The sequence below is a fragment of the Salvelinus fontinalis genome, chromosome 23 (genome assembly GCF_029448725.1).
Source record: "Salvelinus fontinalis isolate EN_2023a chromosome 23, ASM2944872v1, whole genome shotgun sequence".
NCBI lineage: Eukaryota > Metazoa > Chordata > Actinopteri > Salmoniformes > Salmonidae > Salvelinus > Salvelinus fontinalis.
Window position 1 is genome coordinate 36450158 of NC_074687.1, and position 26397 is coordinate 36476554.

The window sequence follows — 26397 nt, forward strand, 5'->3', positions numbered from 1 at the left end:
TGCAAAGTCCATCATTAGGATGTAATGGGAAGCTGGACTGTCTTAAAATAATCACACTGGCCACAGAGAAGGGATTTTCTGAATACAATAATACTTTTGTCTGTCCGAATGTTGTTTTCCTTGATCTGTGAGTTATAGGTTATATAGTTATGAGTTACAGTGAAAGTATTCAGACCCTTTGACTTTTTCCACATTTAATTACGTTACAGCCTTATTCTATAATTTATTACATATTTTTTTTCCCCTCATCCCTTTACACACAATACCCAATAATGACATAGCAAAAACAGGTTTTTAGAAATGTTTGCAAATGTATTAAAAATAAAAAACAGAAATACCTTATTTAAAAAAAAATAATAATTATGTATACATTAGTCAATGTTAGGATAAGGCTGTAACGTAACAAAATGTGGAAAAAGTCAATGGGTCTGAATGCTTTCCGAATGCACTGTATATGCTTTAATAAGCAATGTAAAAACAGTAAGGATATAATGTCTTGTAAGTTAAAGGCTTTGGGAAAACAGAGAGTGCATACATATTGGCCCAGTGCATGGTAGTGTAACCTTATCATTCTTTAACTTTAACCATCAATAGTCAGACAACTGAAATATCCATCCAGAAGCGGCCGTGATAAATGTGATAAGCCTAAATTCATTTATGAACCGCTATCTCCAAGGCAGTAGGTTGCTGCAGTTTGCATTAGGCTTGGGATTGTGGGGGTGTCTGCTCATCCAGATACCTAAATACATGTATTTCCCTCATTGAAGCAGCCTTCTGCCAGGTAACTGACAGTTATTAACCCGGATCCTGTGGTTTCTCATACAGTAGCTGCAGTCCCCACAGCTGCAGCAGTTATCAATGTCACTGTTCCCATCTGTTTATTCACCGTCAGAGGTGTCTGATACCCAGTGGGAGGCCTCCTCTTTCACTTCCGCTGCTTTGTCGTCCCACTCACTGTCTTCCTTTAACTTCCATAACATCATAATTATCAGTGACACTCCCAGTGATGTTGCTAAGGAGTCCTTTGATTTGGAGTTAGTGTCTGACTTCAGCGGTGAATTAGCTAGTCAAAGGATGCAAGCTGAGTCAGGGATGGCAGGAACTCAGGAAGGGTCTGTCGTCGTCTGGCTGTGTTGCAGTGCTTATGGGGAAGCCCTGAAGAGCCGGTCCACCTCCAGGCTCCAGCTCCATGAGCCATGACTGCTTAATTTCCTGACATCCTGTCACCATCCGCCATCACAGTCCTGTGGGAGGAATGGATCTTTGAACGTCCTAAGGGAGATGAAGGCACTACAGAGTGTCAGGCAGAGAGGGCCTTTAACGGCTGGTGTTTGATGATAGGGCAGGCCTTTAATGTGCCATTTAGTATAAGTTGTTTTATTCATTGTCTTCTCCTGGGGCGTCCTTGTCATGAAATCTATTCCAAGGTCATTTTTCAATCACAGGAAAAACAGGAAGCAAAAAAGTTATTTTATTGAATTTTAAAATAATGTTTAGTTGCAATTTACAACCTTTTAGTTGGAAATGTATATTGTACGTGATACAACATGGATTTAGCATACTATTGCTTCGGCGTCAGCATAAATCGTTCCACAACTGAACGTGGATGTTGCAAGAGGTTGGTTAACTACATTCGGTGGATTATTTCTGTGTAATTATACTCTTTGCTTCATATTTTGGTAACTCGATAGGCTGATGTCCATTTCCATGTACTTGCAGATCCGTGCGCTCGCCAGCCCTAATTCAGTTGTGTGGATGTAAATGAATTGTGCTGGCCTCATTGATTGCTTTTGGGAGACTGAAGTCCTCTAGCTGTGCATGGATGTGGCGCCTAATGTGCAGTAAAGGAAATTGGATAACTCCAGAACAGTGCCATAGAAACCAAGCTACAGTCTATCTTCATTAGCTAGATGAGCATAATCTTGGAACACAACAACAGTCTGTGGTAGCTTCTCTTGTATGCTGCCCTTTTGATTTTGGTCTCATGCTCCATCTCAGTAGTTTCTACGCTGCCTGTTATATTTGTAATTACTTTTATTCATAGTCTGACTTATATTTATAATATGTTTAATAATATATATATAATGTTTACCTATTTCGCTCTGGAGCATAATAGATGTAGGTCTCGTAGAATCGGGTCTCATAGAAAGAAGTCTCTCATGCAAGTGAAACCTATTGTACAGATCCCTTGTGACTTGCAGCCATGCGCATGGGAACAAATGTGAAATGCCGCTGTGGTGGCCTGGGTCATACTGCGGCCTGGAAACCTTCATTCTATCCTTTTTCTAAGTCTTGACCCATACATAAACCGCCTGCAATGCAGAATCACTTTAAGCCTCTGAAACATTCTTGTTTTAGATACGGCTTAATGGGAGTAAGTAGGCCTATCCACATATCCATTCTAGCCATGCTATTACGTAGATTCCACAGATTCTAACATAATTGTTAGTTTCCCCCAAAACCACATGAAAACAAATAGGGTAAAGATGGATAGTCCTATTATTTGACAGTGTATTTAGGAATCTCTGAACAAAGGGTGGTACTCAAGCATACAAATGTAATGGTTGAAAATGGTAGCCTGACAAATTCAGCAAATGCCAGCTATCTCGGATAACCACCCGAGACTACATTCAGAATGTTCCCGAATCACAATGGGTTTGATACAAACGGTTTAGTGTTTCCTTCTACTTCAAGGTCTCTAGAGCTGCATGTATGCTAAATCATTTGCCAGGCTGTTTCAAGGGAAATGAGGATGAACAAACGGATGACAAGTTAGCAAATGTCTCTATTATCATGCCTCCATCACAGGATATCTCACTGAGGAGATACTAGTCTCTACTCTCTCCTGTTGTAGAATTAGTTCAAAAATAGACGTCACACATTCTATAATACTGCCAGATATTTGATGTACAGTGCCTTCGGGAAGGTATACAGAACCCTTGACTTTTTCCACATTTTGTTACGTTACAGCCTTATTTTAAAATTGATTAAATGTTTTCTTTCCTCATTAAATCTACACACAATACCCCATAATGACGAAGCAAAAATAGGTTTTTAGACAGTTTTGCAAATTTATTACAAATAAAAAACTGAAATATAACATTTACATAAGTATTCAGACCCTTTACTCATTACTTTGTTGAAGCACCTCTGGTAGCAATTACAGCCTCGAGTCTTCTTGGGTATGACACTACAAGCTTGGCACACCTGTATTTGGGGAGTTTCTCCCGTTCTTCTCTGCAGATACTGTCAAGCGTTGTCAGGTTGGATGAGGAGCGTTGCTGCACAGCTATTTTCAAGTCTCTCCAGAGATGGTCGATTGGGTTCAAGTCTGGGCTCTGGCTGGGCCGCTCAAGGACATTCAGAGACTTGTCCCAAAGCCATTCCTGCGTTGTCTTGGCTGTGTGCTTAGGGTCGTTGTCCTGTTGGAAGGTGAACCTTCACCCCAGTCTGAGGTCCTGAGAGCTCTGGAGCAGGTTATCATCAAGGATCTCTCTGTACTTTGCTCCATTCATCTTTGTCTCCCAGTCCCTACAGCAGAAAAACATCCCCACAGCATGATGCTACCACCACCATGCTTCACCATAAGGGATGGTGTCAGGTTTCCTCCAGAGGTGACTCTTAGCATTCAGGCCAGTTTGATCTTGGTTTCATCAGACCAGAGAATCTTGTTTCTTATGGTCTGAGAGTCTTTAGGTGCCTTTTGGCAAACTCCAAGCGGGCTGTCATGTGCCTTTTACTGAGGAGTGGCTCCCGTCTTGCTACTTTACCATGAAGGCCTGTTTGGTGGAGTGCTGCAGTGATGGTTGTCCTTCTGGAAGTTTCTCCCATCTCCATAGAGGAACTCTAGAGCTCTTGCAGAGTGACCATCGGGTTCTTGGTCACCTCCCTGACCAAAGCCCTTCTTTCCCGATTGCTCAGTTTGGCCAGGCAGCCAGCTCTAGGAAGAGTCTTGGTGGTTCCAAACTTCTTTAATTTAAGAATGATGGAGGTCACTGTGTTCTTGGGGACCTCCAATGCTGCAGACATTATTTGGTACCCTTCCCCAGATCTGTGCCTCGTCACAATACTGTCTCGGAGCTCTACGGACAATTCCTTTGACCTCACGGCTTGATTTTGCTCAAATAAAATAAACTGTTTTTGCTTTGTCATTATGGGGTATTGTCTGTAGAATGCTGAGATGTTTTATTTATTTAATACATTTTAGAATATGTAACCAAATGTGGAAAAAGTCAAGGGGTCTGAATACTTTCCAAAGGCACTGCATCTCACCTTGTAATCCAATGATCAGTCATTCACCAAAAAGTTGTGGTGTTTTATTCTATTTCAGTTCGTGAATTAGCACTTTCTATCCACAAATAGTTGATATTGTGAAACAATGAGCTGTGTGTCAGGCAGCAGAAGGATGGTAAAGATGGCATGGCACTAGGCTCTTTCACAGCTGTGTTTAGTTATAAAAGGAAGGAAGTCATTTCTATTCCTGAAGATGTCACGATATCACTCTGCTCTGCTTGCAGCGGTAGCCATGGTACAAATAGACAGTTTTGTTCTCACATGAAAGTCACCAAATTACACATTCTCTCCCATCACCAGACGCACATGCACAAACACCACAACCACAAGCAACACCACCGCAAGTTGTTATCTCATAATGAGTCCTGGCACTCTGTACCACTCACCTCTACGTATAACTTGAAACTAACTGCATGTCATTTGAAAAATAAATATGGCTATTCATATGGCTATTATACGCCGATATTTGATGTTTCACTTGGAGGAACAGCGCTGTAATCATCAAGGGATTTGATATGAATAATTTCAGGCAGCTTCACACCAAGTTCCTCTTCGTCTCTTGTTAGCAGGGTCTCCTTCCATGGATCATTCCTTCATCCTAACTAATGGTGTTGCCATTAAGGCCCTGCTCCTCTTCATATCTGTCAATACATTAATGAGATACATTGGCCCCATCACACCCGGGCCTTTGCAGGCTTCCCCGGAGAGCCGGGCCAGCCGGGGAAGAGCAGGCCCCCGATTGCTCTGTTCTTCTGAACAGCATGGAGCTTCCCTTTAATCATCTCCTCTCGCTCAACCACTTCTCCAGTCCTAGCCTAGGGCAAATCACTAGCACAAACTTAGAACCATTTCATCAATATTCTGTCATTTTGCCCCACCAAGGCATCCCTGTTTGATAAATTGAGCGCACCATGATCAAGTGTATTGCTTAACTGCTAGTCGTTGAGGGACTGATTCCAGGGTATGTAAAAAGGGGTTACTCTGATTACGGCACGCTGGGACAATTTGACTGCGTGTTAAAGGCTGTTATAACAACAACTAATTGAAAGAAGCCACTTATTGTTGGACCTTCTTCAACCCCTTCGTTAGTATACTGTCCTCCCACTGGAATCTGCATGCAAGAGTTAGTAAAAGGTTAAAGATCTCACAACTACTGCACAGTGACATACTGTATGCTAATGCAGTATGTTTGGTGCTATATTTCAGAGCACTATAATACTGTATTTCTTTAATTAGTTGAACATGGTACGCTATAACACACTTACTCCTCCTTGTAAAGCATTGGTTTCTTCAGGTATTTGGTCTTGTCCTGTCCTCTCAATGTTACTATCTATCCATGGGGGTTTAAATTAGAAATTAGAGAGAAGTGGACTGATTTGCCTGTGATGGAACTTGACCAAATTATCCCTCTGAGAGAGAATCCATTAACAGGTAATTATGCGTCCCCTGAAACAACACTATTATACTATTTAAGGACCGAGAGAAGTGAGAACTAAGATAAAATCCCAGACACGTAACGTATAGTACATGAAATGATGTGCATGTTGAAGGATTTCTCTCATGCAATAATACTGTTGGGTTGAATTGTGTAAAACAAAACTACATATCCTCAAGGGATTAAAAAAATATAGGCTACAATTCAATATATATTTGGGAAATAGTCAAAACAGCAGTTTATTGTCCACATAAACAACATATGACACCAACCATAACTGTTTGTTCTACTGTACGTGAAGCTGCACTGGATCAAGATTAAAGTCGCTCATCATTATGCACCAGCATTACAAGAAGAATTTCCAAGTAAAAGTACTGTAGATATGAATATTGTTTCATCATTGCTCTATGTACGTGTTATTCCCTTGTCTAATATGAGGCTTGAACATTTCAAACACTTGATATATGGGGAGCCTTCTGAGTGGTGATAAATATTCATTGCCATTGTTCCCGTAGCCTTGCTTGCATCTGTCATGCCTTCAATCTCTGCCAACCATAACACTGGGGGAGATCCTGCCACATTTCTCTCACTGTTCCAAAGTTAAATCAAAGTAACCTGAAAATAATAGTCACATTTGAATGACAATAAGACTCTCACCTCGCGTCAATTATGTGCTGTGCCAGGAAACATTGTAATAACAGTCACAAAGACAGGGCTTCACAGACATATGGTGCCATCACTCTTGGGTATTGGAATGATATACAGGCAGGACACACCACCACTATGCTGAGATCTCTGTGTTAAATCATAGCCTTACGCTCCGGCAGATTTAATGCAGAGACATAATCAGGACTCTAGGGAACCAAGCCAGGGCTGCATGGGTCTGGGGCTGCATGGGTCTGGGGCTGCATGGGGCTGGGGCTGCATGGGGCTGGGGGTAGGGCTGGTGCTACTCGGGCTTAGGGCTGCTGGGGTTAAGGGTTAAAGCTTCGGCTGAGGCAGGAGTTAGCTGTTGGGGCTTGGGCTGATGTTAAGGTTGGCGCTGAGGGTAGGACTTTGGCTGCTGATACTGAAGCGTGAGGCTGTGGCTGGGGCTAGAGCTGCAGGATGATTGGTCTCCACCTGTTGTGGCATGGATAAATAGTAATTGTCTTCCAAACGTTTATCTTGTGGCCATTGAAATATACCACAGTAGCACAGATATTTCACAGTTCGCCACTGATTCAACCACTTTATTCAAACTCAATATCAGAGTGCTGCTGATACATGTGACAGGTTCAGAACGCTGCTGACAACTTCAGAGGGGCTGCTGAAGACAATGTGACAGCTTACTTTCTGCCAGTTGTTCACTGAAACACAGTTGCTTTGTTACTCATGGAGATATTCACTTAGAGTCTGTACAATCATGTATGGCCGTTTGCCAATGCCATCAGGGTTTGTGTGTTTTGGAAGTTGCACTGCAGTGAGCTAGTTTTATAATACAAACAACACATTGAAGTTACTGTAAAGACCGAATGTGTCATTGACCTGAGTTTGAAGGAGGAACTGCTCAGGTATATCCGTGCCGTCTGTGCTTAAACTGAAAGGATTAACAGTTGTTTGATCTCTTTTAGGGGTCGCCCAATACAGCATCACAAAGGGGAAACATCTTTGTACCTACCCTCTGTTGATTGTTATTGATTAGGGTGTAATGAGACAACACATCCATGTGCACTACACTAGCTGCTTTATGCAGTAACCCCGGTCCCCTCTCAGAGTTTAGCTTCTTCCAAGGATACACACACAATTCAACGGTCATGCCATTGTGGAAAGTCTTATTCCCAACACAATCTCATAGGTAATTTACTTAGTATGTGTTTTTTTGGGGGGGGGGGGGGCAATATTCTTTTTTGGAGATTTTTAATATGCAAAGTGTGTTTTGGGACAGATGGTGTGTCGTGGTTGAGAGGCTGTGCTGTTTATGAGGAGACCCAGGCCCAGGAGGAAGGGTTTATGAGGTGTTAGACACCAGTGATTAAATAGCCGTGTCGAGGGACAAACACCCACAGGGGCTCACTCCACCGCCACCATTCTCCACACTGGAGCTGGGGAACAGGGACATCTGCAGTCTTTAAAAACATAAAGGATAGGTAAATAGTCTTATTTAAGATCAAAATCAAATCAAATTGTATTTGTCACATGTGCCGAATACAACCGTGAAATGCTTATTTACTAGCCCTTTTCCAACAATGCAGAGTTAAAACGTGAGAAAAAATAGCAACAAAAAAAAGGAAATAGTAACACAATAAAATGACAATAGCGATGCTACATACAAGGAGTACCGGTACCGAGTCAATGTGCATGGGTATGAGGAAGTTGAGGTAATTGAGGTAATATGTACATGTAGGTAGGGGAAAAGTGACTGGGCAATCAGGATAGACAAGCAGCAGCATTTGTGAAGAATGTGAAGGAGTGTGAAAAGATTGTATGGATTCCACCAACCTTGACAAAGGGCGGGAATGTCTAATTCACCCACTATCACAGGTGTGAATCAGTCTCTACTCAGAGGGTTAGGATGACAACCAGCAGTGTTGCCCAATGGAGTAGCCTAGGGTCTGGATCTACTGTAGCAGACTGAAATATCCCTGTTACTGTGGACTCCGATGAGAGAAGAGTGTCTGGTGTCAGGGTCATCCATTCCACCTCACTGTTGGTCAGAGTCAGACATATGGAGTATGGCAGGAGTTTGCTGCAGGGAGCAGACTCCTTGAGCTCTGTACTGTAATTGAGATGCAGCTAGAATACAGCATTCATATCAAATGAAAACCTATTTTAAAGCAGGCAGTAGTGACTGTTGCCAGGGAAAATAGGTTGATCATGGAGTTCTCTGCCCCTTGTGGTTTTGTGTGGCCAGACCTTCTGTAAATGCTATGATTAGACTGAGCTCAGCCTGCACTCATTTAGTAGAGACTTGTGACTGAAGGATACTTTTTATATGCAGCAGCGATGACATCCTTTGTTATTCATTTAGAAACCCATAATTAACAGTTGATGAATCATCATAATGTACTTTGTGACATAGAACATGTGTACCTTTTAAAACGATATTTTCCAAATCCACATTAACGACGCTCTGAGGAAGTGACACCTTGCCGTAAATAAAAAAATGGAAATAAAATAGGTTTAATGAAAGCAGTGCTGAATCAAGTTAAGGCACGCCCCTTTTTATATACAGTGTCTCACCTCTGCAGTCTGACAGCCAACGGAAGTTGGTATTAGTCACCTTGGTGCTCATCCCGTAGTAAGTTGATAGCGTTTGGTCTCCGGCCCCTGGCAGCATTGTAGAACAGCCAGGAGGTTGACTTTGGCTTGAAAGCCGGTAACACGTCAGCTTTTGATCTGGAGATTGGCAAAGGCAACACAGATAGAAGGACAGAGGGACGAGCAAAAAAAAAAGTGATATGGCAAGGGTCATTTTATCACTGCACACAGATATACTAGGTTAATTTTTTACTACAAATAAAGGCATATATTTTTCTGCATAAACTATTTGCTTAGAGTATATAAAATGCATTGTACTCTTGTAGCCTAGGCAGATGACAATCATCTGTAAATACTCTGCCCATGTATTTGTCTATTCCGAACTACCCAATTATTTCCCACAGTGAGCAAATATAGTGTGCATGGTAAGTTTGCTTTGGAGCGAACTGCTTTGAATTTGAAGGCACTTTAGTCGATCTGAGTTGAAAAGTAAAGTCGTGATGTCCGCTGTATGACAGGTAGTGTGTGTGTAATTTACGGTGGCATTAGCACATAACTAATGATGTTTACAGCTGGATTAATCCCCAGTACTGCCTTTTACATCCATTAGTTAGACCTGCTGGTTTCCCATTGGTAATCCCCTTGCAGACAGCTGCAGACAGAGGGGGGAGAGAGAGAGAGAGGGAGGGGAGAGAAAGTGAGAGAGGTGGAAAGGGAGAAATCGAAAGAGAGAGAGAGAGAGACAGGGAGAGAGAGAGAGCGAGAGATGTACCTGTATCAGGACAGAGAGAGAGAGACAGGGAGAGAGAGAGCGAGAGATGTACTGTATGGCTCAGGACAGAGAGAGAGAGAGAGAGAGAGAGAGAGAGAGAGAGAGACAGGGAGAGAGAGAGTGAGAGATGTACTGTATGGCTCTGGACAGAGAGAGAGAGAGAGAGAGAGAGAGCGAGAGATGTACTGTATGGCTCAGGACAGAGAGAGAGAGACATGGAGAGAGTGAGAGATGTACTGTATGGCTCAGGACAGAGAGAGAGAGAGAGAGACAGGGAGAGACAGGGAGAGAGCGAGAGTTGTACTGTATGGCTCAAGACAGAGAGAGAGAGAGAAACAGGGGGAGAGAGAGAGAGAGAGAGAGAGAGAGAGAGAGAGAGAGAGAGAGAGAGAGAGAGAGAGAGAGAGAGAGAGAGCGAGAGATGTACTGTATGGCTCAGGACAGAGAGAGACAGGGAGAGACAGGGAGAGAGCGAGAGTTGTAATGTATGGCTCAAGACAGAGAGAGAGAGAGAAACAGGGGGAGAGAGAGAGAGAGAGAGAGAGAGAGAGAGAGAGAGAGAGAGAGAGAGAGAGAGAGAGAGAGAGAGAGAGAGAGAGAGAGAGAGAGAGAGAGAGAGAGAGAGAGAGAGAGAGAGAGCGAGAGATGTACTGTATGGCTCAGGACAGAGAGAGAAAGAGAGAGAGAAACAGGGAGAGAGTGAGAGCGAGAGATGTACTGTATGGCTCAGGACAGAGAGAGAGAGTAGGCAGAAGGCTAGGCTGGACTTTGCTGCAGAATTTGATCCTCTCTGTTTAATTTCATGTTAAATCTTCAATGTTTTCACACATTATTCCATCCAAACCATAGCACTTTTTCCCCCCATAACCTTTATGTGAAAAGCTTTGTCACAACGATATGTATTTCATTATGAATACAAACAAGCATTGAGACTGGAAATGTCATTTGAAGCTCAGAAAGCCTCAACCCCCAGCAATCCTGAAACAATTTCACATTTCCTAATTACTTTTTGCCCTGTTTGTCAGGTTCTGTGGCCGTCCCTGCATATCGCTGCCTAGTGGCAGTCATTCTAACGCAATCAGCAGGCACGCGTCCTCTGGAGGTATTCTAAATATTCTGTCATTAGCCTAAAGGACCGCTCCGTGCTTTGAAGAGAGATGGATTATAGATGGCATGATCCATTAAACAGAATGTAGATATGACTTCAGAAGCAGAAACACAAGCCCATGCTCTTTGATTGGGTAGTCCTGGGTTTAAACTGGAAAGACTCCATTGTGAGATTAGCTAGTCAAATACAGAAACTCTGAGCAGTGCTCTCGTGATAGCTATTATGATATTCTCTATCGAATATCCTTAATATTATTACTAACATTATTTCTACAGTGATTTCTACTGTATTTATTTCCTCAACAGTGAATGCTAGTGAATAGGGTTGAAAGCTACCTATTTAACACACAGCTCATATAATGGCACATTTTCTTGTTCCTGTGGTGCAACATGTAATTTGTCCAAATGTGCATTAAAGTGGCACATGAAAGGAAATGTCTTCATTCTGTCTTCACGGTGAATACTTCTCGTGTCAGCATTACATTTAAATTGTTTTGCATTTTAGTCATTTAGCAGACGCTCTTATCCAAAGTGACTTACATTAGAGCCCTGTGTTCTCTGTCTTGATATATATATAAATATATATATATATATGGATATTAACCATGGTTAATAACCATACCTTTAATGTCCTGTGGCTTCACATTTGTCATTATCACCCAATCAGTGTGGATGTTAGAGTAAACAGGAAGTGGTGTTCATTTCTTTGGAGTATTTGAAGGATGTTTGGGATTTTAATGGAAATACCTCCTATTGTCTGACAGCTGTTTAGAGAGATGATCAAGGTCATGTACATAATCTCAGTTTCCTCTCTCTTCTCTCTCTCTCTTTCTCTCTGTCTCTTTCTCTCTCTCTCTCTCTTTTTCTGTCTCAGTCGTTCTCTTTTGCTCTCTCTCTTTCTCTCTTTCTGCCTTCTCTCTCTCCTTCTCTCTCTTAGTCTTTCTTTCTCTCTCTCTCTCTCTCTCTCTCTACTCTCCGTATTCCCTTCTCATTTACACCCTGCACATACTGTACCTGTCTGTCAGTGCTGCTCAGCCTATGTACCCTCCACATCTTATGCATACATGCATGCACTAGAGAATTCAAGTAAACTTCCTCTCAGTAAAAGTGGCTCTATCGAGAGCTGAGATTATAAGGTTCTTTACATTTTGAGAATCTCTGTGTATCTTTCCATGTTTTTTTACCTTGAAGATTTTTTTTTATGATAAAAAAAGTAAACTTGATTTAATTAGGCGAGTCAGTTAAGAACAAATTCGTACCTACAATAACGGCCTACCCCGGACGACGCTGGGTCAATTGTGCACCGCACTATTGGACTCCCAATCACGGCCAGATGTGATACAGCCTGGAATCAAACCAGGGACTGTAGTGACACCTCCTGCACAGAGATGCAGTGCATTAGACAGCTGCGCCACTTGGGAGCCTTGCAATATCTTGTAAATGTGTAAAGCATTTGTTTGTATATATAGACTTATGTAACTCATTTGTATTATCACTTGCTGGTGCAGATACTTCAAATCCCATGGCATATTAGCACAGCAAGAGGCAGCATAGTTTAAAGTATGACCTTGCTACTTTAATGTTAAGTATTAATTATGGATACCATTTGCATGATCCATACTTACATTTTTTATAGAATGTGTGTGTGCATGTGCTTGTGTGCGTGGATGTCAGTACACAATATACATTAATGTATCTATTATACACTGAGTGTACAAAACTCTTTCCACAACATACAGTGCCTTCAGAAAGTATTAACACCCCTTGACTTTTTCCACATTTTGTAGTGTTACAGCCTGATTTGTTTACACTGTCCTACACACAATACCCCATAATGTCTAAGTGGAATTATGTTTTTAGACATTTTTACCAATTCATAACAAATGAAAAGCTGAAGTGTATTCAACCCCTTTGTTATGACAAGCCTAAATAAGTTCAGGAGTAAAAATGTACAAGTCACATAATAAGTTGCATGGACTCACTCTGTGTGCAATAATAGTGTTTACCATGATTTATGAATGACTGCCTAATTCCTGTACCACACACATAAAAGTATACGTAAGGTTCCTCAGTCGAACAGTAAATTTCAAAAACAGATTCAACCACAAAGACCACTGTTTTTATTCCAGTACCTTTCGAAGGAGGGCATCTATTGGTAGATGGGTAAAAATGTAATAAAAAGACATTGAATATCCCTTTGAGCATGGTGAAGTTATTAATTACACTTTGGATCAATATCAATACACTCAGTCACTACAATGATGCAGGTGTCCTTCCTAACTCAGTTGCCGGAAAGGAAGGAAACCACTCAGGGATTTCACCATGAGGGCAATGGTGACTTTAAAACAGTTACAGAGTTTAATGACTGTGACAGGACAAAACTGAAAATGGATCAACAACATTATAGTTACTCCACAATACTAACCTAAATGACAGAATGAAAAGAAGGAAGCCTGTACATAGTAAAAATATTCCAAAACATGCATCCTGTTTGCAATGAGGCATTGAAGTGAAACTGCAAAATATTTGGCAAATAAATTAACTTTATGTCCTGAAAACAAAGTGTTATGTCTGGGACAAATCCAACACAACACATCACTGAGTACCACTCTTCATATTTTCAAACATGGTGGTGGCTGCATCATGTTATTGGTATGCTTGTCATCTGCAAGGACTAGCGAGAATTTTAGGATAAAAATAAACAGAATAGGCAAAATCCTAGATGAAAACCGGGTTCAGTCTGCTTTCCAACAGACACTGGGAGATTAATTCACCTTTTATCAGGACAATAACCCAAAACACAAGGCCAAATATACACTGGAGTTGTTTACCAAGACAACATTGAGTGTTTCTGAGTGGTCTAGTTACAGTTTTCACTTAAATAGACAAAAAAGCTATGGCAAGACCTGAAAATGGCTGTCTAGCAATGATCACCAACCAACTTGACAGAGCTTGAAGAATAAAAAAAGGGCAAACATTATAAAAGAAAGCTCTTATAGGCTCTTAGAGACTTACCCGGAAAGACAACAAAACAAAGGAGATAATCGTGGACTTCAGGAAACAGCAGAGGGAGCACCCCCCCCCCTATCCACATCGAAGGGACAGCAGTGGAGAAGGTGGAAAGTTTTAAGTTCCTCGGCGTACACATCACAGACAAACTGAAATGGTCCACCCACACAGACAGTGTGGTGAAGAAGGCGCAATAGCGCCTCTTCAACCTCAGGAGGCTGAAGAAATGTGCCTTGTCAACCAAAACCAACAAACTTTTACAGATGCAAAATTGAGAGCATCCTGTCGGCTGTATCAAAGCCTGGTACGGCAACTGCACCGCCCTTAACCGCAAGGCTCTCCAGAGGGTGGTACCGTCTGCACAACGCATCACCGGGGGCAAACTACCTGCCCTCCATGACACCTACAGCACCCGATGTCACAGGAAGGCCAAAAAGATCATCAAGGACAACAACCACCCAAGCCACTGTCTGTTCACACCTCTACCATCCAGAAGGCGAGGTCAGTGCAGGTGCATCAAAGCTCGGACCGAGAGACTGAAAAACAGCTTCTATCTCAAGGCTATCTGACTGCTAAACAGCAATCACTAACTCAGAGGCTGCTGGCTACATTGAGACCCAATCACCGGACACTAATAAATTGATCACTAGTCACTTTAAACAATGCCACTTTAAATAATGCCACTTTAATAATGTTTACATATCTTACATTACTCATCATATGTATATACTGTATTTTATACCATGTATTGCACCTTGCCTATGCCGCTCGGACATCGCTCATCCATATATTTATATGTACATATTCTTATTCACCCCTTTAGATTTGTGTGTATTAGGTAGTTGTTGGGAAATTGTTAGATGACATGTTAGATATTGCTGCACTGTCGGAACTAGAAGCACAAGCATTTCGCTACACTCACATTAACATCTGCTAACCATGTATATGTGGCCAAAAAAATTAGATTTGATTTGAGCTGTAATCGCTGCGAAAGGTGAATCAAACATGTATTGACTTAATTTTAAATACATTTGCAAACATTTCTAAAAACATGTTTTCACTTTGTCATTATGGAGTATTGTGTGTAGTTGGGTGAGCAATTCAGACTGTAACAAAACAAAATATGGAATAAGTCAAGGGGTGTGAATACTTTCTGAAGGCGCTGACCAGGTGAATCCAGGTGAAAGCTATGATCCCTTATTGATGCCACATTTAATCCACGTCAATCAGTGTAGATGAAGGGGGGAGACAGGTTGATGGAAGATTTTTAATTCTTGAGACAATTGAGACATTGATTGTGTATGCGTGCCATTCAGAGGGTGAGTGGGCCAGACAAAATATGGAAGTGCCTTTGAACGGGGTATGGTAGTATGTGCCGGCACCGGTTTGAGTGTATCAAGAACTGTTTTGGGTGGTCCATTACCCAGAGGACAGCCAGTCAACTTGACACAACTGTGGGAAACATTGGAGACAACATGGGCCAGCATCCCTGTGGAACGTTTTTGACACCTTGTAGAGTCCATGCCCTGATGAATTGAGGCTGTTTTGAGGGTAAAATGGGGTGCAATGCAATATTAGGAAGGTGTTCCCAATGTTTTGTGCACTCAGTGTACATTAATATACATTCATGTATAATGTAATACATTCATGGATAAAGGCTGGTACACAGTGTTGAATTTGCAGTTGAATTTGCAGTCTCTCTCTTTCTCACTTACTCACACCATACACACGCACTCCCTCAATTTCTAAGAGATGTAGTGCCATCTAGTGGTCATAGTATGCCATACTGCCATCCTGCCTGTATCAGCTTGTTGATGCAGTCATCATACCATTTGATTTATTCATAGGGAATGCACAATGAAGAGGGGGACTGAGATTCAAAAACAGTTTATAGAAGTAAATTGCATTTGGTCTACTTATTTATTTATTTTAAAGCACATTCTCCCTTCTCCTCTTTCTTTATTCTCACTCCTTTGGTGTTCTGAAAGTATTTGAGAATGAGGTAGAAAGTCAAATTCCATTTGGATTCCATTCAAAGTATATTTTCTCTCTCTGGAGATGGTCTTTGTTCACTCTGTAGGAATATAAGTTATATATTTAAATGTTAAGAATATGGGATATAAAGAAATATATATTTAATATCTATTCACTTATTTTGGAATGAATTTTGAGAATGGATCCCCCTTAATATGATCAATGAGAATATGGAGCGACGTAAGATAACACAACCTGTTGAGTCTAGAGCCCCATCACAATTTCATGATAAAATCATTAAAGTCACATTAAACACAACTACCATTAGAGTGCATTCGGAAAGTATTCAGACCCCTTCCCTTTTTCCATATTTTGTTACGTTACAGCCTTATTCTAAAATGTATTAAATATGTTTTCTCATCAATCTACACACAATACCCCATAATGACAAAGCTAAAACTGTTTTTAAGAAAATGTTAGCAAATCTATATGAAAAAATACCTTATTCACATAAATATTCAGACCCTTTGCTATGAGACTCGAAATTGAGCTCAGGTGCATCCTGTTTCCATTGATCATCCTTGAGATGTTTCTACAACTTGATTGGAGTCCACCTGTGGTAAATTCAATTGATTGGACATGATTTGGAAAGGTACACACCTGTTTATATAAGATCCCACAGTTGACAATGCATGTCAGAGCAAAAACCAAGCCATGAGGTCGAAGTAATTGTCGGTAGAGCTCCAAGACAAGGTTGTGTTGAGGCACAGATTTGGGGAAGGGTACCAAAAAATGTCTGCAGCATTGAAGGTCACCAAGAACACATCATTCTTAAAGGGAAGAAGTTTAGAACCACCAAGACTCTTCCTAGAGCTGGCCGCCTGGCAAAACTGAGCAATCGGGGGAGAAGGGCCTATGTCAGGAAGGTGACCAAGAACCCTTCTAGAAGGACAACCATCTCTGCAGCACTCCACCAATCAGGCCTTTATGGTAGAGTGGCCAGACGGAAGCCACTCCTCAGTAAAAGACACATGACAGCCCACTTGGTGTGCTAAAAGGCACCTAAAGGACTCTCAGACCATAAGAAATAAGATTATCTGGTCTGATGAAACCAAGATTAAACTCTTTGGCCTGAATGCCAAGTTTCACATCTGGCGGAAACCTGGCACCATCAGTACGGTGAAGCGTGGTGGTGGCAGCATCATGCTGTGGGGATGTTTTCCAGCGGCAGGGATTGGGAGACTATTCAGGATCAAGGGAAAGATGAACAGAGCAAAGGACAGAGAGATCCTTAATGAAAACCTGCTCCAGAGCGCTCAGGACTTCAGACTGTGGCGAAGGTTCACCTTCAAACAGGACAACAACCCTAAACACACAGCCAAGAAAATGCAGGAGTGGCTTCGGGACAAATCTCTGAATATCCTTGAGTTGCCCAGCCAGAGCCCGGACTTGAACCCAATCTAGCATCTCTGGAGAGACCTGAAAATAGCTGTGCAGCGACGGTCCCCATCCAACCTGACTGAGCTTAAGAGGATCTGCAGAGAAGAATGGAAGAAACTCATACCCAAGAAGACTCAAGGTTATAATCGCTGCCAAACGTGCTTCAACAAAGTACTGGATAAAAGGTCTGAATATTTATGTGAATGTGATATTTCAGTGTTTTTTTGTTTTTTTTTAGCAAAAATGTCTATAATCCTGTTTTTGCTTTGTCATTATTAGGTATTGTGTGTAGATTGATGAAGGAAAATGCATGAGAATGCACTGTACAAAAGCTCAAGCCCACATTTATTTCTCAAAGCTCTGTAAAGCAGACTGCCCCAAATGAATCTCTTGAATGTTCTTTTAAAACCATCCACCAACCAACAAAGCCACCCCTGCCTTCTCTAGCTGCACAGTACAGTATGTTTTATTCCTCAGATCACAAGGTAATCAGGGAACGTATCGGATAAAGGAACGTATCGGACGTATAAACGTAGAAAGGAACGTATCGGAGTTGTGTCAGTCTAATCTCTGTATTTGTTGATGGTGAGATCACATGGATCCATATTTCCCGGTGTCATCTTAGCTCATATAATGGTAGGTATATTATACAGAGTCATATGGGCCTAGTTGAAAGTAGTGCACTACATAGGCAATAGGAAGCCATTTGCACCCAGTGTATCCCCAAAGAATTGAATCTTAGTGCAGTCAGTTGTGTGGTTTAGTGAAACATGGCCGGTGATGTTAGTGCACTGAGTGGTATCCTGGCCCCTCTGGGCAGCAGCATCAGAGCTGCTAACATGCTTTGGCATCCGTGTGACAGGATTAACACATCAAAAGCAGTGGCAGTGGCCTACAGCAGCGACCCCACTGTCAGTACTGCACCTTTCATGTTCAACTACAGGTTCACTACAATTTCCCCTGCTGCTCATAGCATGACAAGGGGAGACAGATAAGGGGGACACTCAGGTTTCCCTTCAACTTCTGTGAACGACGTAAATCCAAACTTTTAATACAACATCCAGGTTGATGGTGCAAGTTGCCAGGCATGTTGTGGTTGTGATGCGTGGTTGCTAGGTAAATGTGTCTTTGGAGGGCTCTGCTGGTCTGGACTTTTCTCTACATCAGCCTTCATCCCATACGTTCTCTATAGGGGACAGCTTCATTGTCTCCTTGAGCTACGAGTGAAATTGATTTTTAAACGTGTTTACTCTCAGAATGTACATTCACAATTTGACCATTCTTTTAGCTGCAATATCTGTGTTCAATGTCTTGATAGAGTGTCAAGTGTACACTACAGTCTTTCTAGCAAAATGAAGTATCACTCGATGATGAGGTTATGGACCATTGAGTCTCATACCCAAGTCAATGCTGTCAATTGGTCTCCCTTTACTTCACATGCTCAGGTGATTGACATCAAGGAGAAACTGAAGCTGTTCAAGAAGTTGTGGTCCAACCTGCCTGAGGACATCTGCCAGCCACACAGGGTGACAGCAGGGAATGCCACCGATGACGACCAGTGTTGGAATGGGCACACCAAGGGCAGGTAAAACTGGACTACAGAAATCTGTAGTCGCACCCAAACACAGGCTGCTTACCCTGAACACTTAGGTAAACTAACACTAAATGACTTCCATTATATGTCTGATCCCTGAATTAAGTACCTCTTTTATTATGTATTTTTCACTGACCCAAATACGACAACTAACTATTGGAGAGCCTTGACATTTCTGGCAGAGGCATGGCAAAACAAGTGGAAGACAAATTGCTGTGCACTCCAAAGTCCTCCGAGGAGTTGGGAAACATTAAAGCGTCAGAACCAAACTGAGCCTTCCCTGGAGAGGGCCTTTAATATTTGTTTTCATTTGCTTTGATGTCTTTTTATAACCCGCATGATGCCCCGTTGCTGGAACTAATTGCATTAGCAACCAAAATGTTTGACAATTGAAGTTAAATGCTGCTTTGTCCCAAAAGGGGAGACTAATAAACTACTGTTATTCCAAAGTCATAATCCACTTTAACATGTGCATATTGACTACTTGCTGGGTGACTTCACTTGAATAATAATAGCATAGCTCATTTATGTTGTAATATTTTGTTGTTTCCTAAGTATATGCTAATTACATAGAGGTTGCATTTATTCAACAATTGTGATTGTGTGTGTCTCACAGGAGGTTGGTGGCACCTTAATTAGGGAGAACGGGCTCGTGGTAATGACTGGAGCGGTTTCCATGTGTTTGATGCCATTCCATTTTTTCCGTTCCAGTCATTATTGTGATCCGTCCTCCCCTTGGCAGCCTCCTGTTGTGTGTTTCCTACTGAAAATCTGTTTCCCGTCTTTCTTGATATGCCAGGTTGTCTGATAGAAACATACTGCCTCTACTGGTTAGCCCTCGTTTAACATCCAAAGGTTGAGATAGAAACATAACTAAAGATTCCGAGGAAGGTGAGGCTGGTGGGAGGAGCTATAGGAGGACGGGCTCATTGTAATAGCTGGTATGGAATTTATGGAACGGTATTAAACACATCAAACATATGGAAACCACATGTTTGACTCCATTCCAAGTTTTGTTCCACTTACTGAGCAATATAACCAGTGATAGGTCTTGTGGGTATTCCAAGGATAATAGATTGGCAGATAGATCTTTACGCTGGTAAATAGTAGGAAATTGTTTTTTTTTGTAACAGCTCAATGTCTATTATTTGTGAGTTTAGCATTTCTTGTTTTGATGACCAAGAGGTCCTGATTTCAACTATGACTCGTACAAAAATTGTACTTCTTGGTGTGTTGGTGTGCTGCCAGACTGTTTCAGACTAGCGCGGATAGGTGGATGTAGGAAAACAAAGTTAGTATTGGAGATTAAATATAACATAGCACAGCCCCTTGTGGGTGGCAGTGGCAACTGAGTTGTGAAAAAAAAACAGAAAGTGCCCCCTGTAACATTTTCCCGGGTGAAATATATTGTGATGTGTAAACACATTCCGAGACATGTGCAGTTCAAGAGTTCACTCTACTCACCCTGGTGACCCCTAACAGACCTGTGCTATTAATGCCTGTCAGAAGGAAAGCAGAGGACAAAATAACATGGTAGAGAGCTACATTGAGGGTCCAGCCTTTGTCTCTGTCCTTTCTTATTCAACTGGCGGGTGCGGAGCCCACAGCCTGTTCTGGAGAATTCTGTGTAACAGACACAGCATGCAGGGGAGGCCAGAACAGACTTTAAACCCTCTAGAGTCTAAGCCCTGTCTAAGCTGGGGGAGGGCTTTTAAGCTAACATATGGAATTGTTTTAAGATGGTCATACCAAGGACCATTTAGCTCATTGATTCAGAATTTTAAGATCCCTTAAGGTATTAAAATATATATATATAAAACAATTATTTGATGAAACATTGAATTTGGCATTACTGCTATTCGCCAATAGAAACACATTGAATAACAGATTCACTACATGGAACAGACAGTCCGTAAAAAAAATCGAAACGAAGTTTGTTCTGAATTGTCTGTCCTATATCTAAGAGATATAAGAAAGCTCAGGAAACTATTTTTATGTATTTTACATGTATTTAACCCCTTATTTTAGGCACTAAACTATCTCCATATATACTGTACTTCCATTCATTGTTTTAACTGGTACCGGGAACCTTCAGAGGACATATTAGTGTGTAGCCCAAACCATTCAGACGTTATAGACAGAAGTTGGCAGAAGAGGCTGTACCGACTTTCAGACGAGTCTTGTGAAGCCGATTGCCAAACCATTCGGACACTACAGACTTTTTTGTGAGAGGAGCCCTTTTTCAGGATGTCTCATGGCCTGACTGTCAAGTGTGCTCTCTCTCTGGCCTTTAGGTCACCAAGCTGCTTGTTATGAAGCACACCTGTCACCATCGTTACGCGCACCTGCGCATCATCAATCAAATGTACTTATAATAATCAGGCCAGGTAGTCCTGAGGCATGGTCCTAGTGCTCAGGTCCTCTGAGAAAGAAAGAAAGAGAATTAGAGAGAGCATACTTAAATTCACACAGGACACCGGATAAGACAGGAGAAATACTCCAGATATAACAGACTGACCCTAGCCCCCCGACACATAAACTACTGCAGCATAAATACTGGAGGCTGAGACAGGAGGGGTCGGGAGACACTGTGGCCCCGTCCGACGATACCCCCAGACAGGGCCAAACAGGCAGGATATAACCCCACCCATTTTGCCAAGCACAGCCCCCACACCACTAGAGGGATATCTTCAACCACCAACTTACCATCCTGAGACAAGGCCGAGTATAGCCCACAAAGATCTCCGCCACGGCACAACCCAGGGGGGGGCGCCAACCCAGACAGGAAGATCACGTCAGTGACTCAACCCACTCAAGTGACGCACCCCTCCTAGGGATGGCATGGAAGAGCACCAGTAAGCCAGTGACTCAGCCCCTGTAATAGGGTTAGAGGCAGAGAATCCCAGTGGAGAGAGGGGAACCGGCAAGGCAGAGACAGCAAGGGCGGTTCGTTGCTCCAGTGCCTTTCCGTTCACCTTCACACTCCTGGGTCAGACTACACTCAATCATAGAACCTACTGAAGAGATGAGTCTTCAATGAAGACTTAAAGGTTGAGACCGAGTCAGCGTCTCTCACATTGGTCGGCAGACCATTGGAGCTCTATAGGAGAAAGCCCTGCCTCCAGCTGTTTGCTTAGAAATTTCTAGAGACAGTAAGGAGAACCGCATCTTGTGAACTTAGCGTACGTGTAGGTGTGTACGGCAGGACCAAATCGGAAAGATAGGTAGGCGCAAGCCCATGTAATGCTTTGTAGGTTAGCAGTAAAACATTAATCAGCCCTTGTCTTAACAGGAAGCCAGTGTAGGGAGCTAGCACTGGAGTAATATGATCAAATCTGTTGGTTCTAGTCAAGATTCTAGCAGCCGTGTTTAGCACTAACTGAAGTTTATTTAGTGGTTTATCCGGGTAGCCGAAAGTAGAGCATCGCAGTAGTTTAACCTAGAAGTGGCAAAAGCATGGATACATTTTTCTGCATCATTAGACTCACCTGGACTCCATCACCTCCCTGATTACCTTCCCTATATGTCACTCCCTTTGGTTCCTTCCCCAGGCATTATTTTTTCTGTTCCTGTGTCATGTGTGTGCGTTGTTCGTGTTTCTTATTTTGTATTATGTTGTGTTTATTTATTTAAACACTCACTCCCTGAACCCGACTCTCAGCGCACATCGTTACACTGACAAACACAGCTCTAGCTCTGCCACCTTTCACCGCAGATGCAGAAGGCTGATTTCTGTGGACTGAGACGCAGCCCATGCAAAAAAATATCTCTAGCTTAAACAGATGGATTTTGATGGGGATTTTTGTATTATGTAAATTTGACTTCCGCGGGGCTGCGGAAATTGTAGGCTAAGGGTTAATGAGGCTGTCGAGTGTCATTAACCGCTCTGGCATTACTCTCGTTCACCCCAGTGTGTTGCTCCAATGTTACACATGAAATGTTCTGCTAATTGCCTAATGAATTGGTTTCTCTCAGTGTGCTTAAGACATGATTTCTATCAAAAACAGTTCCAGGGGATTTCAGTGGTAACTATGGTAACTCTCTTTTTAGTACATATGAAATGAAGTCATCTTCTTTTTGTCCTGCCTGGCAGGTATTTCCCAGAGGTTATGAAAGACGGATTGACCAATCAGGTGAATAACCCGGAGGTGGGCGTGGACATCACCAGGCCGGACACGTTCATTCGCCAGCAGATCATGGCTCTGAGAGTGATGACAAACAAGTTAAAAAATGCCTACAATGGCAATGATATCTACTTTCAAGACTCAAGTAAGTAACTCCACACATTTTTTTAAATATATATTATATTGTTAAGAAATACTGTAGCTATACAGTTTTTCCCAGTATACCTACTGTACAAGTATAGAAGTTTTTGTTTTTGTTTTTTATACTTCACCTTTTCATGTTCAAAAAATGCAGTAATTATTTCTAAATTCATGTGATCACTTCAACGTTGAAAATGTATTTTATATCAATAGTCCTCTCTCTGTCAGTTACTTTCTCTGTATATTTATTGACTGCGTACTGTGCCCTCTATGTTTCTGTGCTGTTGTCCAGGTGATGAGGGCAGTGGCTCAGGCAGTGGCAGCGGCTGCACGGAGACCTGCGTCACTGAGTTTGACTTTGCCAGCACCGAGGCACCGGTGGTGGGAGCGGACCGGAGCGGGAGCGGCCCGATGGAGGATTCAGCAGCAGCCACACACCCTGCCCCCTCAGCAGCCCTGCTGGCCAGCCTGGCCCTTTCAGCCCTGGCACTGCACAGGCTATGGAGATAATGCTGGGGGAACTCACCCAACGTGGACAGAAGGATCTCTCTCTACGGTGTGTTTTTCTACTCAAGCGGACTGGAGCTACAGTCAAGCAGACAGTATTCAGGCAGCCTTGGCCTCTCGGATAGGTAGAGGGGTCTTCTCTGCTCTGGAGACAGCAGTCATGCATCCTGGATCCCCCCTCCTCCTCCTAAAGTGTCTGGTCATTGGTGCCATCCTTAGGCAGGACTTCACATGACTCCCGTCACTCCAAAATAGAAACAGATGATCCACCGTCAAACATTGTTCAAGAAGGCCAAAGGAATTACTTTTTTTCTGGCATAAGGCAGATGTTATTAGGTCTCCATGAGAAGTAGTAATTGCACTTTTGGTCCATTTTTTTGATGCTATAGAAGATTATTATGTTGTACCACTGTGAGATTGTGGAGAGGATGCACCAAGAGGTGATCAGAAGTTAGAACTAGAACATGTCTATTATGGTGTAAGGTGATCTCAGCTGGCAGGTACTTTACTTGTTGACAGGTCAGCAGTGCATTTCTTCATTCACAAAACAAACCCGAATTCCCCAAAATCACAGAAAAATACCATAGATACAGTATGGCTTTCACATTAATTGTTGATTTCTTCCTTGGTTCATCTGCTTTAAATATTATTGAATATTTTTCTACATTGACAGAAAATGATACATATGAAACATGTTTAATGTTAATCAGGTAAAGTAAGATATTGAATAACTCATACACTATATATACGAAAGTATGTGGACATCCCTTCAAATTAGTGGATTTGGCTATTTCAGCCACATCCGTCGCTGACAGGTGTATAAAATCGAGCACACAGCCATGCAATTGTCATAGACAAACATTGGCAGTAGAATGGCCTTACCGAAGAGCTCAGTTTGTCAAATTTCTGCTCTGCTAGAGCTGCCCCGGTCAACTGTAAGTTCTGTTATTGTGAAGTGGAAACGTCCAGGAGCAACAACCGCTCAGCCGTGAAGTGGTAGGCCGCACAAGCACACAGAACGGAACAGCTGACTGCTGAAGCGCATAGCGCATAAAAATCACCTGTCCACAGTTGCAGCACTCACTACCGAGTTCCAAACTGCCTCTGGGAGCAATGTCAACTCAAGAACTGTTAGTCGGGAGCTTCATGAAATGGGTTTCCATGGCCGAGCAGCTGCACATAAGACTAAGATCACCATGCGCAATACTAAGTGTCGGCTGGAGCGGTGTAAAGCTCGCCCCTCATTGGACTCTGGAGCAATGGAAACGCGTTCACTGGAGTGATGAATCGCGCTTCACAATCTGGCAGTTTCGACAGACGAATCTGGGTTTGGCAGATGCCAGGAGAACGCTACATGCCCAAATGCATAGTGCCAACTGTAAAGTTTGGTGGAGGAGAAATATTGGTCTGGGGCGGTTTTTCATGGCCCCTTAGTTCCAGTGAAGAGAAATCTTAACACTACAGCATACAATGACATTCTAGGCGATTCTGTGCTTCCAACTTTGTGGCACCAGTTTGGGGAAGGCCCTTTCCTGTTCAGCATGGCAATGCCCCCGTGCACAAAGCAAAGTTCATACAGAAATGGTTTGTCGAGATCGGTGTGGAAGAACTTGACTGGCCTGCACAGAGTCCGGGCCTCAACCCTATCGAACTCCTTTGGGATGAAATGGTGAAATAAATCAAATAAAAATTGGAACGCCGACTGCGAGCCAGACCTAATCGCCCAACATCAGTGCACGACCTCAATAATGCTCTTGTGGCTGAATGGAAGCAAAGGGGGGACCAACTCCATATTAATGCCCATGATTTTGGAATGAGATGTTTGATGAGCAGGTGTCCACATACTTTTGGCCATGTAGTGAATCTAATATAAGTTTTTACCATTTACTGCATTCTGTTGTTTTGAGTGCAGATGTTATCATACCACAAAGAACCTCATCAGAATGATTGCTTTAGGTTAGGTTATATGGTGATATCCACTATGTCAGATTTTGCCATAATTGGAGAGAATAAGAGAATGTCCAACCATTTAGAAAGGATCGGCCTGCATTTATTGGTGTGAGGTTATTGAAAGTTTACATAATTTTCCCCCCTTATATTTTTTATATCCTCAGATATTAACCTTTACCTGATAACTCAGGATTGAGATGTTTTTAATGTTAATTCAACTTTTTTTGAACTGCACATGCTTAACTTCATAAGCATATGTTCATCTAGTGTTTTCATTACCTGCAATGTGATGTCCAACTTCCCATCTGTCATTATGAAGGCAAATTTAGATACAGTAAGACACCATGTTCTAACAATTCTAGCAAGCACTTCTTATGAACTCAGCTGAGGCCCTCAGATTTCAAGATTTCCAACCTTTATTGACAAGATCATTAATTAATCCGTTTTATGGAAGATAAATGTGCAGTTAAAGTTAATGCTAAGTGAGCTAATGTCAACATCTGTATTTAACTGTAACCACTAATGTCTTTATAATTCACAAGTAGATCTGACAAAATTTCAGTACACATAACATTGATTCAAACCAAAATGTTGTTTATATGTAGTTATTCATTCATTACTAAAAACAAGAGAGAACGAATGAGGATCAAGATGAGGTGTCAAATTGTAGTAGGTAAAAACATAGCACATTGAAGACAAAAAAATGGCAAAAGAAAAAAAGGCCCCTTCATTTATCTCTGGCGCCTGAGTGGTTCTGTGTGCAGAGACAGGCTCAAAGCCGACTACAGCCACCTGTGAAATGAGAATCTTA

General features: G+C 42.2%; 1 protein-coding gene across 2 annotated transcripts in view; it reads left to right on the plus strand.

Moving 5' to 3' along the window:
* Positions 1 to 26010, plus strand: part of LOC129821213 (glypican-6-like) — a 113863-nt gene extending 87853 nt beyond the window's left edge. For both annotated transcript variants that reach the window (XM_055878594.1, XM_055878595.1), the window contains 3 exons: positions 18716 to 18855; positions 22958 to 23133; positions 23422 to 26010. In XM_055878594.1, the coding sequence (XP_055734569.1) occupies positions 18716 to 18855; positions 22958 to 23133; positions 23422 to 23639 (534 nt within the window). In that variant the 3' untranslated portion in view covers positions 23640 to 26010. The remainder of the gene's footprint in view (positions 1 to 18715; positions 18856 to 22957; positions 23134 to 23421) is intronic.
* The last annotated feature ends 387 nt before the right edge of the window (positions 26011 to 26397 follow it).